This window comes from Selaginella moellendorffii, unplaced genomic scaffold, assembly GCF_000143415.4.
Source record: "Selaginella moellendorffii unplaced genomic scaffold, v1.0 SELMOscaffold_38, whole genome shotgun sequence".
NCBI classification, from domain to species: domain Eukaryota; kingdom Viridiplantae; phylum Streptophyta; class Lycopodiopsida; order Selaginellales; family Selaginellaceae; genus Selaginella; species Selaginella moellendorffii.
Window position 1 is genome coordinate 1,398,400 of NW_003314299.1, and position 12,079 is coordinate 1,410,478.

The following is a 12,079-nucleotide window of genomic DNA, read 5'->3' on the forward strand; positions in this document are numbered from 1 at the left end:
GACTCTCTTCTTTTTAAATCCCTAGGGAGGAGGGCTCGCGTTTGGCGCTTCCAGGACGATAGGGCGGCTGGGAGAGGGGAGGGGAGCTTCGAGGGAGGCGAGGGTTTTCTAGGCGCTCGATCTAGAAGCTTGGCCATTCCAGCGCTTGGCTCGAGCGTGGGATGCGCCTTAGGTCGCCGGATCGGTGGAGATTTGCGTCGCTCCCAAGCCAGCGGCGATCGATGGGGCAATGCGGCTATCGATGAAGCGGCAGATCTTCGGGGGAGGTATGCTCTAGGATGCTAGCGAGATACATTTCGATGGGAGGAAGAAATCTCGGACGGGGAGCCCTAAGATCAGTGGATTGAAGAATCTGGAAGCTATTTATTTCGGTGGAAGCTGAGAAAGCAGAATGAAGCGAGCGTACAAGCTCCGTATCCTTTTTTTTTTTTTGGTTTCGCTTTTTCTTTGGCGAAGTTTTCCTTTACCATTAGCAGAGGAATTCGTTGCTCATGGATCCGATGTCAACTGTCTTAAAATCGGGAAAAAATCCTCACGGGTGCTTGTCACCGGAGGTGAGGATCACAAAGTGAACATGTGGGCTATCGGCAAGCCAAATGCAATCCTGGTAAGCTACAAGCTATTTTTCTTTTCCTTTTGTCTTACTAGTCCAATCTTGTTTGTAGAGCCTTTCAGGTCATACAAGTGGTGTGGAGTCCGTTGCCTTTGATGCGGCCGAAGTACTTGTAGTAGCGGGTGCTGCAAGTGGAACCATAAAGCTATGGGATCTTGAAGAAGCCAAGAGTAATCGTGTGAGGCATTTCTCGTACCGCTTCTAATGCACGTTTCACTTTGTTTTTTTTTAGTTGTCCGGACACTCACAGGTCATCGGTCTAACTGCATTTCTGTCGACTTTCATCCGTTTGGAGAGTTCTTTGCGTCTGGATCTCTCGACACCAATCTGAAAATATGGGACATACGGCGCAAGGGCTGTATCCACACATATAAAGGCCACACCCGAGGTGTTAAGTGCGTAAAGTTCAGTCCCGATGGGCGATGGATTGTTTCTGGCGGTGAAGACAATGTCGTTAAGGTACAATTCATGTGGAGTATTGTTTTGTTCTGTATCAAGTTTCTTTTCTGCAGCTATGGGACTTGACCGCTGGAAAGCTTATACATGATTTTAAATATCATGAGGCTCAAATTCAATGCTTAGACTTTCATCCACACGAATTCTTACTTGCCTCAGGTATGTTCAAACGCTTAACATAGTTGTCTAATGACCTCGGGACGCAGGCTCCGCTGACAAAACTGTGAAGTTTTATGATTTGGAAACTTTTGAGTTGATTGGTTCGTCTGGGCCAGAGGTATGTTGGCGGATTGATTTTTGAAACATACAATGTTTTCTGCATGTACCAGACGTCGGGAGTGCGTGTGATGGGCTTTAATCCGGACGGTAGGACAATAGTTTCTGCAACGCAGGAAAACTTGAAGGTTAACATCGTTTACTCTACCTGTATTTTGTATTTACTTTACAATTTTAGGTGCTGTCATGGGAACCACTGAGATATCATGATGCCGTTGACGTTGGCTGGTCAAAAATCGCCGACCTCAGTATTCACGAAGGAAAGCTTCTTGGCTGTTCTTTTAACCAGAGTTGTGTCGGCGTGTGGGTTGTTGATCTTACGGTAAGAATTTGCTGTTGTCAAGTGTCAAATAATTGTGTTCGTCTTTTTACTGCAGCGTGCTACGCCACTTCAAGTTAGCGCTGCTTCTCGCACAAACAGCGTAGTAGCCGGAAAGGCGGTCTCAAATATTACCCCGGCCATCGATTCTCACGTGAAGAATCCCGTTAAAACTTCGATGCCGCAACCCTCTGAATCCGTTCTAAAGGAAGTGAGAACCGGCACTGGTACAAAATGTAGGCAATTTATAGCTGTATGAAATGTTGGCTAATTTTCTTCCTTGTCCTGTGCAGTGAAGCCAGATCTTGATGTTACTGCTGTCGAAAATGCACCAAATGCTCCTAATAGAGTTTCCACTCCGTTACCGAGCAAAGCTTTGACGTCTTCTTACGTTTTGACTCCAAGAAAAGGTTCCATAACCAGGGTACAATCCAGCGACATTGTTCGTCAGTCTTCGCCCATGTCAGGCATTGCTTCAAGGCCAGCTAGTGGTTTAAGCTCTTTCTCGGAGAATGGCCATGCCCCTACACCGAGGCAAGAGTCAACTGCTGAGTCCATCAGGAAAAGCTTCGAAGGAAATGGAAAAATTAACGGAAATGTTGGAGCGGGCGATTCTTTTTCTCCAAGGGTTGCCGTCATTAGAAGCTCTTACATCCATCCGGATACGAGCAGTAACAAGACGTTCCCAACTGAAAGCGACGACGATAGAGAAGAAAAGGTTACCAAAAGGCACACGCCATTTTCTATCAAAGCAGAATCAGGAATCAGAGGATCCATATCCGGTAAGTCCCTCGGTTACTTGTGAAGCATGCTGCTAAAGTTTTCTGGCAGACGACCGAGTACAACAGCTGAAGCATTGTTTTGATGAAGTAGCTGCTGCACAAGGTAGGATATGTGTGTGTTAACGTGCCTGGCTAACATCTTGATAATTCAGGAGATGCTGATTTCAGACGATCTAGATCTTTTTCTGCTCAACGGGGAAGGAAAGAAAGAGACATCGCTGATGTTCCTGTTACAGTTCATGTGGGTCGTGGAAAGCCTGTAGCCTTGGACACGAGTCAACGTAACTCAATGGTATGAACGTTATTGGTATTCTTGGTCACTGTTCTCATGCTTATTTCAATAGATGGATGCCATGGAGAAACCTGCAGCTGCTTCTCAAGATGAAACAGATGCACTGGACGAAGTAATGCAGCAACATTATACAGTGAGTGGTACCTTACAAACACGGTTGGCAAAGCTTCAGGTGAACCTTCGTTTTTATTTGCCTTGTTCTTCGCCTCAACTGCTTTCCTTCAGATGGTACGAAGACTCTGGTTTAAGAATGACCTTAAAGCTGTTATAGACGCAACAAGCAAAATGGCAGATAATTCGGTAATATCGTGAATTGCTATAAACCGACGCTGATGTTTCCTGCAGGTTCTAGGGGATTTATTGAGTATCCTTACCGAGAGGAGTGACATGATTACATTGGAGGTGTGCTCGCTTCTCCTTCCACTCTTGAATACCTTGTTGCACAGCAATTATGACAGGTTGGGATCTGCAAAGTTTGTTTCGTTCTTGAGCTAATTTTCGACTTGAAACAGACACATCACGACTTCTTTGTCGATGCTTTCTTTGCTGGTCAAGAGTTTTGGCCCACTTATACACAACACGCTTACGGCGTCCCCATCAATTGGCGTTGATGTGCAACTGGAAGAAAGGTGCGTTTGTTGAGAGAAAGCTTTGTTGTTGACTCGTTTGTTGCTTTGTTGTGTAGGCATGCCCGTTGCAGCGAGTGTTACAAGGAATTGCAAGCAATCAAACAAAGCATAGCACCTTTAATGAGGTACGTGCCTTCTGTGACAGTCCGTTGTGTGACAATCGGTGTGTATTTTTGTAGGAAAAGTGGCGAGATTTCGAAGACTGCACGGGATTTGAATGTAGCACTGAGCGACCTATGATCTTACTTTTGTCCGAGGAGATCTCAAGCATTACCAACGTTATATTCTGCCGCAGCTATAGGTGGCCTTTTACATATGCTCCTTGCTGTGATGTAAACTGTATTTTCTTTGCAGATTGCTACAAGGTCTCATGGCACACGGACTCGTCAGCTTTGCTCGTTCTAATGGCGTTGAATTGATCGCCGCTTTGTATATTTTTTACTCGCGGGCGGGCTAATGTTCAAGGTGCTGTACAAATAAGTTTTTGGCCTGTTTGTTAACTCTTGATAACTACTTAATTTGCGTACATCCAAGGACTTTATTGTTACGGCCGAGGGCTTGTTCTAGTTCATTTGTCAGAGCTCAAGAAAAGCAGGATGGACGAGGTAAGTAACCCATTGAACAGGAAAAGGCCCCACGCAGTGGCAATAGCACTGCCAATTCAAGGCCACATTAATCCAATGATGCAACTGGCCACCAAGATGGCTTCCAGGGGGTGTATCGTCACTCTTGTGAACCTGCAAAGCAACCACAGGAGATTGGTAGAAGCTTCAGATCCAGTGAAGAATATCCGCTTCGAGTCTGTTCCAGATAGAGTGCCAGTCGAAGTCGCGAGCATGGCAATTTTCGGGTCCACAGAGAACAGGAAAACTTTCCGGAAAGCTTACGAGGCCATGGAAGAGGATGTGATGGAGCTGCTCCAAAACAAGCTCTTGCAGAGTGACTGTCCGGTTTCTTTTATTATCGGTGATGTCTACCTCAACTGGGTTGTCCGGGTCGCAGACGCAGTCGGGCTACCAAGACTCTTGTTCTCCACAACCTGTGCTTCGTCTCTCCTGGTGGATCACTGGATTCCTCGGCTCTTGGAAACCGGAGAAATACCCATTGAAACAGGTACACGGGTTTTTTGCTTGCTCTTTGTTTTTTCTTATCTCATGTCACTTGTGTTTTCCTCTTTCTTCAGGGATGGACAAAGAGGTTTTAGCCAATCTACCTGGAATGCCTCGGCCACTTCGAAAAGCCGACTTGCCATTCTACTTCACCAGCAGGCTGTCCACGCCGGACTCGTTCTCACGCAGGTATGCCAAAGCCAAGTCTCTACGTGACTGCGACGGCATTCTCATCAACTCGGCAGACTTTCTCGAGCCTGGAGCTTTCAAGGCCCTCCAGTCGGAGGTGAACTCTAACACGATCGGCGTGGGGCCGCTGCTTGACACGGCCGGGAAGTCCACCACAAACGCAGCTTGGGTGGCGGACGCAAAGTGTCTCGACTGGCTCAACGGCAGGGAAGAGAAGTCCGTCCTCTACGTCTCGTTTGGAAGCCTGGCGACGCTGCCGTGCGAACAGGTGTTGGAGATGGCCGAGGGGATCAAGCAGTGCGGCTACTCGGTCTTGTGGGTTCTCCGGCCAAATCTCCTCGGCTCCACCGGGGAGGACTCCCAGGAATCGCTCAAGACGGTGCTGGAAGAGATCGAGGCGTCCGGGAAGGCGTGCCTGGTGGATTGGGCTCCTCAGCTCCAAGTCTTGGCTCACGCTGCGGTGGGGGGTTTCTTGAGTCACTGTGGATGGAACTCGGTGCTCGAGGCGGTGTGGTTTGGGATTCCAGTGCTGGCGTGGCCCCAGATTGTGGAGCAGAGCTTGGTTGCCAGGATTGCTTGCGGGGAGTGGAAAGTTGGGATGAGAATGCCGGTGCTGGAGGGTGGTGGTGGTGTCATTGACAGGACAAGGATCTCGCAGTGTATCGATGGGTTTATGATGGAGGGAGAACTTGGAAGGAACTGCCGGGCTCTACAGATGGTAGTAAAGGCATCGGGTGGCCTGCCTTGTTTAAATTCGTTCTTTTATTTTGTTTAATTTGTCTCAAACTTATTCCTTTTTCATAGAAAAGAAAATTCGAAAAAAAAGTAAAAAGTCTTAACTACTTTAATGACCCACTTTTTAAAAATGTATTATTGTATTGTGGAATTCTTAATAAATTATTACATTTTATTATTAAATAGTTACCATCTTTAAGCTTCACAAAATAAACAATTATGTCCACCTTATAAAATATATTAAAAAAAACAATAGATAATATTATTAAAATTACATAACACAAGATACTTTTTCAACTTTTTATATGGCAATTAATAAGTTTCAATATGCTTGTATTTTTGAAAAACTCTCAAGCTCAAACAGTGTTATATTGTAGTTACTTAGATTAAGTATTACAATACAATTACTTCAAAATGTTTATAAATTTTATCTCATTTTATTTTTATTTTACATTTATTTTTATAAAATATTAATGATTTTTGACACAGTCAATTATTTTTTGATATGCATATGTTTCAAATAATTATGTATTAACCTTTTTATAAACACTTTTGATAAATAACAAGCTGAATATTATTATTATATGTCCCTAAAACAATTAAAATATTAATGTAGTAAAGTTAAAATGAACAGTTAATAGTTACATTTATAAAAAATATATTTAACTTCTACATATCTAAATAGAAGGTTGTGCATTTATCTAAATATTATAAAATTAATACTATGAGTGCTTGGAATATGGAAAGGGAGTATAGAAAATGTGCATATCAATTAACCCAAAAACCCTCGCTTATATACAGGAGCAAATGGTCCATATTGAAATCAATTTGACAGCTACCAAAATCCCACTATGTTAATATTAGTATACGGCATCATAATTGTACACTTGGCCCTCACATTATTCTCTCCTCTAGGAATAATGGAAGACCATCAAGGTTCTTTTATAGATGGGCTAGGATTTAGAGGAACGTTAGGAGGAGGCATTGGCAAATCTGTAGGTGGTATTAATTGCTCCTGATCCCTTTGTATGATGCATTTCAACTGTTGCACATGCACAATCTCTGGAGAATCAGTCTACTGGACGTTATGCCGAACTTCATAAACTTGTCATCCAACTTATCAAAATACCTAATACAGTCCTTTCCACTAAACAAGGAGCCCTTTAAATAAACCACGTACCGTAAGATGGGGAAAACGGACTAACACTAAATCATTCACTTTATACTCTATAGGTGGACAATGACAAGAGTTGTAATGCCATTGTTGTCCCACTTATATGCAGCCTAAATGTTTGGCAAACTCTGCTTGGACAAGTGGAAAAATGCTCGTCAAATATTGATCCCTTGACCTAGCATCAGCAACTCGTGGCAATCGTGAAGGTAAACCCAACTCCATTGGTAATATTAGATCATGACTATATAAGAGTTTATATGGTGAAGCACCAACAGAACTCTACACCCCTATGACATATGTATATCAAAGAAACGATAAATTACTATCCCAATCTAAATGCTGAAAGTTCACATACTTCGTGATCATCCCTTTGAACATCCGAATGAGATGTTCCACTAGACCATCTGATTGTGGATGATAAACACTTATGAAAGTGTGGCGTATCCCCAACCTAGACATCAAAACATGAAATGCCTCAGCCATAAATGCGGGGCCATTATTCGAAAAAATCTGTCCTGGACAAGAATGCTGGAACACCACTCAATTGAGGAAGAAGTATCTAATAGTAGTTGCAGAGGCACTAACAAGAGCACCAACTTCCACCCAATGAATCAAGTAGTTAGATGCAATAATAATATACTCATTTCCAGCAGTCGACCGTGGAAAAGGTCCCATAAGATCAAACACCACCAACTCAAACGGACGGAAAACCGCAATTAACTCCAACCGTCCTTCCACAGCATGAGGGGGAGTATTATGAATTTGGCACCAAATGCAGCTATGTCATGTCACATCTCTGACCAATAAAAAAACCTGCATAGCTTCTCAGTTACACGACGATGTCCCATATGCCCACCTAGAACAGGAGAATCACGGTAAGCATGGAGAAACCGTGAAATAAAGACAGAAAGCACCACCAGCCGTAAATGATCATCAAGATCTGTCCCTACAAAATAAAGAAGGCCATCCTCAAGGCAATATTGAGAATGTACATGCTGGAAAGGTAAGTCATCAGCAAGTGATGCAAGATTCTCAAACCCATCGCGAAGCTTTCGAATCCATGGCTCAATCTTTTGAGCCTTGTGAACCTCATCAAGAGAAGGTAGATCTTGCTTTGCGCCTTGTGGACACTGAACATCAAGTACAGCAACTGCCGACAGCACAGAATCCTTGTTTAGAAAATCCATAGATACTGGAACAACAGGCTCATCAGAAACATGAGAAGAGAGTGGAGAAGGAAAAGGAGCTCGAGAAAAAGCATTAACATCAGCCATAGAACTCCCTGGGCAATGAATAATGTCAAAATCATATATTTGAAGCTTCAAAATCCACCGAGTAGTACGACCAACTAGGTTCTTCCGCTTCAATAATGAAGTAACAGCAGCATGGTTACTTTCAAGTAACGTCCAAGAACCATGTAGATATGTATGAAGTTTCTTGAAACCCCAAACTATTGCTAAACACTCCTTCTTTGTCATGGAATAGTTCACTTCTACTGGTTGTAATTTACGGCTTATATATGCAATAAGATGACACTGACCAAGCACACTAAAGCTTCCTTGCATCAACACACCTCCAAGACCAATATGAGAAGCATCCACGCACAAAATAAAAGGTCAAGTGTAGTCAGGATATGCCAAAACCAAAGGAGTCGTCAACAGCTCTTTGAGATCCACAAACGCCCGCTCACAATCCGAAGACCAGATGAAAGATGATGTTGATGACTTCAGCAACGCTTGCAACGGTGCAGTGCAATCAGAAAGATGATCCACAAAACGACCAAGATACTGCACCTTGCCCAGGAAGTGTTGCACATCATTCACACACTTCGGAGTAGGGAACTTTAGAACAGCCACAAGTTTGTCAGGATCAACTTGCAAACCCTCACGAGAAATATGGTACCCAAGATAAATCGTGTCCTTGGACCCAAACACGCACTTCGACCGCTTCAGCTTTAAACCAATGTCCCGTAGCCAATCCAACACTTTACAAACATCATGAATGTACTCTTCCCATGTCCCCTCCGAGTGAATCAAGACATCATCAATGAAGTCAGCAGTCACCTCTGGCATATCACAAAGAACCTTGTCCATCATCCACTGGAAAGTTGCTGGAGCATTGTTCAAACCAAACGGCATCACCAAGAACTTGTACAAACTAAATGGTGTACGAAAAGCAGTCTTAGGAATATCTTCTTCGGCCATCGGTACTTGCCAATACCCAGAAGCTATATCTAGTTTGGTGAACCAACGACTTCGCCCCAAACAATCCAAGAGATCAGTAGTGTGAGGAAGAGGGTACACATCCGGGATCATCACTTCGTTTAACAGACGATAGTCGATACAGAAACGAATACTTCCATCAGGCTTCGTCACAAAATGAGGTTCACATGCCCAAGGACTCCGTGACTTCCGAATAACACCCTTCTCCAACATTTCCTTGACGTTTGTATGTAAAATCTTGATCTCTTTGGGTGACCGACGACAAACAAGAACCTTGATTGGACACGCATCCCTGGTTAAAATAGGATGATGTGTGGGAATCTTGGCCCTAAATGATAGGTCAAATTCAAAGAGATCAAAATACTCCTTCATAAGCCGGTCAACTGCTGCAACACAATGATTTTCGGAGGGATTGGAAAAAGGAAGAGCAGAGCAAGATGGAAACATAGGAGGAAGGAATAGGGGGACAAAAGTAATGGAAGCAGAGGTAGAAGTAAAGGGATGAAAAGGTACTGAAGTAAAAGGAATGGATGAAATATAAGGTAAGATGAGACAAGGGGAAGAAGCTTCAAAGTCATATTTAGCATGATTGCACTGCAACCAATCCATACCAAGGATGAGGTCAAAAGCTTAACTCGACACCACCCGCAATGATTGCAACCCAAGCTCAAGATTGCCCACACGCACAACCAGGTCCGCCTCATCCCATGCATATGCATGTGTATGGCCGTTGCCATAAAGAATAAAAACTGGTTCTGTCGCACGACGCAATTGTAGATAGCAACGTGTGGCAACAGGTCAAGCAATAGAAGGTAATCTCAAACCTGTATCAACCAACATAAAGAGAATAATAGGAGACCTCTTGTTATAAAAACGAGCTTGGAAAGTAAACACTGAATGAACCAGTGTTAAGTGAACCCCTTGATGATACTCCCGAAAGAAAGATGGAGGGGTCACTAACTTATTCGCATAAGATCCCTCCATTACTGGCATGACTTCTCATTTCCCGAATGCATCTCGGTGTGCAGACCTTCCATTGCAATAGCACCAACAAGATGTTGTTGACGCTAAGGTCTCCACCCAGGAAATGGAGGTCGCCAATCCGGAAAACGCTGACAACGCCGATAAGTGTGACCAACTTCATCATATGCCCAACAGTGAACATCATGACCACGACCACGTCCTCGCCCTTGTCCTTGGACTCGAGCAGCAGCAGCATCAACCTCTATTGGAACAGGACCATCGCCCACAGGGAGTGTAGTGGAAGGACATGCAGCAAGAAGTTGAAGAAGCGACATTTTATAACGTTGTGCCAAGTGAAGAGCGTCACCAAGGGTGGTGTAAGCAACTAAATTTTCCATTCTACTTTAGTCACTTAACCACACTTCCAACCACTTGGAGGAGTCTCACTCACAACCTCCATAAGTCCTATTTCAGACTTGGGCTTGCTAGCCCCGAGAATGGCATCCCCGCCACTCAACCTTTGCACTTGATCCAAGTGCTCCATGTGTTCGATCCCATGACCGACACCCCGAGGTACCACCAACATATCAACCTGTTACGCTAAGGCCATGTCCATTCACCTTGGTGACAACGATGGTCTGACACCACCTACATCCCAGTCCCATCACTCAAAGACTGGGCCATCCATCCACGAGTGATCATCCCAAATCCACTCCTTAGCATCCTTAGGATGCCCACAGAAATGGGGATTAGCCTTCCCCAATATCTCCGTTCCAGTCCCCACCAAGTCCTTTTTCGTCCTTGGCCGTGCTCGCCAACACTGCCACTAGATCAAGGCCAACGGGCCCGACCACTAAGTCCCACTGTCCTCTAGGACTTCCTCCCTGTGTGACCGTGTCCTTGGTCACCACACCAGAGGACTACTCCTCTTCCTTTCCATAGTCTTGGACTTTAGGACGACATTTCGGAACACCGTGGCCCTACGCGGGCCTCGTGGGTACTCTCCCTGCCTTTCGCCTTTAGGTGCTCTAGCCATGTGCTTAGAGCAAGGTTCCATTGAGCCACACCAGGTATCCAAGTAGGTAGTGCCACCCACACTTAGACTGGGAGCATCAGCCAGACGATTTCCCGGGGGAACTAGAGCCAGCTCTTGAACACTTCACCAAGCTACCCCACTTGTCGGTCCGTATTTACTCTAGTCTTGGACTTCCCAGTGGTCAGTTCATCACCCAACACTGGGTCTGGCCTTCCTGGGCCAAACTGGCCTTTCCTGGGCCAAACTGGCCTTTCCGGGCCAAACGGGCTCCAGGGGGCTCAAACCCCCACACTCTCCCTACTATACTTTTGGAACCCCCCCCCCCCCCCCCCCTTGAGGGACGATCGCTTTGGGCTTTCACCCAACTGCCTGTATTAGTATTTGGACTCGAACTTGGACTCGGACTCGGACTCGGTCTCAATCCTGGATTTGGACTCGGACTCGGTCTCGGTCTCGGTCTCGGTCTCGGTCTCGGTCCCGGTCTCGGTCCCGGTCTCGGTTCCATCTCAGACTCCACCTCGGGTCCATCTCGGACTCCATCTCGGGTCCATCTCGGACTCCATCTCAGGTCCATCTCGGACTCCATCTCGGTCCATCTCGGACTCCTTCTCGGACTCCATCTCGGACTCCATCTCGGACTCCACTTTGGGTCCATCTCGGACTCCATCTCAGACTCCATATCGGACTCCACTTCGGGTCCATCTCGGACTCCATATCGAACTCCATCTCGGACTCCATATCGAACTCCATCTCGGACTCCACTTCGGACTCCATATCGGACTCCACTTTGGGTCCATCTCGGACTCCATCTCAGACTCCATATCGGGTCCATCTCGGGCTCCACTTCGGGTCCACCTCAGACACTTCCACGTGTCATGTGTTGGTCCTTTTGGGTCCCTTTTTGGAGCCTCGCTTATTGCTCGCTTCATGCTCGTTCCTTGAGCACTCCGTTGGGAGTTCCACTCCCGCTCTCAACCTCTCAAGTCGGAGCCTTTTAGTCCAAATGTGTTACGCTCGTTTGGCTTTTGCTTCGGCCACTACCACGTGGCACCCTTTCGGCTCCACTTTGGGGCCTAGAGATTTTGTGTCTCACAACTCCACCACCTATAGACGAAGTTCGATGTCCTCATCAAACGGTAAACCCTCTTATAAAGTAACACCCACATGTATTACTAGTTCCATCCTTGGCACCCAACCAATATTTATCTATGGTTTGACACCAAAGGTGCACCATGCCTTGTCCATCCTTTAAGGAGGATAGTCTCTTTAATATAGAGACTCATT

The 12,079-nt window shown here is 45.4% G+C and overlaps 2 protein-coding genes across 3 annotated transcripts; both read left to right on the plus strand.

Moving 5' to 3' along the window:
* Positions 1-11: 11 nt before the first annotated feature.
* Positions 12-3,895, plus strand: LOC9658993 (katanin p80 WD40 repeat-containing subunit B1 homolog). 2 transcript variants are annotated; one of them, XM_024683729.1, is made up of 19 exons: positions 12-413; positions 477-607; positions 666-783; positions 846-1,072; positions 1,126-1,228; positions 1,276-1,346; positions 1,399-1,473; positions 1,524-1,667; positions 1,723-1,900; positions 1,958-2,446; positions 2,496-2,549; positions 2,599-2,738; positions 2,791-2,910; positions 2,964-3,038; positions 3,084-3,196; positions 3,251-3,367; positions 3,424-3,492; positions 3,547-3,668; positions 3,722-3,895. In XM_024683729.1, the coding sequence occupies exons 1-18, from the start codon at positions 392-394 to the stop codon at positions 3,605-3,607; spliced, it is 2,307 nt and encodes a 768-aa protein (XP_024539497.1). In that variant the 5' UTR covers positions 12-391; the 3' UTR covers positions 3,608-3,668; positions 3,722-3,895. The 2 variants fall into 2 exon arrangements, with proteins under 2 accessions (XP_024539497.1, XP_024539498.1); XM_024683730.1 differs by having other exon boundaries at positions 1,723-1,891.
* A 68-nt stretch (positions 3,896-3,963) lies between these two features.
* LOC112349371 (UDP-glycosyltransferase 85A4-like) lies at positions 3,964-5,490 on the plus strand. Its single transcript, XM_024683662.1, has 4 exons — positions 3,964-4,272; positions 4,370-4,480; positions 4,572-4,665; positions 4,722-5,490. Exons 1-4 carry the CDS (start codon positions 3,964-3,966, stop codon positions 5,438-5,440), a joined length of 1,233 nt encoding a protein of 410 aa, XP_024539430.1. The 3' UTR covers positions 5,441-5,490.
* The last annotated feature ends 6,589 nt before the right edge of the window (positions 5,491-12,079 follow it).

Coding starts and splice junctions, on each gene's coding strand:
- LOC9658993 (XM_024683729.1), top strand. CDS start 392: ATGAAGCGAGCGTACAAGCTCC. Junction 414..476: donor GAAGCGAGCGTACAAGCTCC/GTATCCTTTTTT, acceptor TACCATTAGCAG/AGGAATTCGTTGCTCATGGA. Junction 1,347..1,398: donor TTGGTTCGTCTGGGCCAGAG/GTATGTTGGCGG, acceptor TGCATGTACCAG/ACGTCGGGAGTGCGTGTGAT.
- LOC112349371 (XM_024683662.1), top strand. CDS start 3,964: ATGGACGAGGTAAGTAACCCATTGAACAGGAAAAGGCCCCACGCAGTG. Junction 4,481..4,571: donor AGAAATACCCATTGAAACAG/GTACACGGGTTT, acceptor AAGAGGTTTTAG/CCAATCTACCTGGAATGCCT. Junction 4,666..4,721: donor CCGGACTCGTTCTCACGCAG/GTATGCCAAAGC, acceptor TCAACTCGGCAG/ACTTTCTCGAGCCTGGAGCT.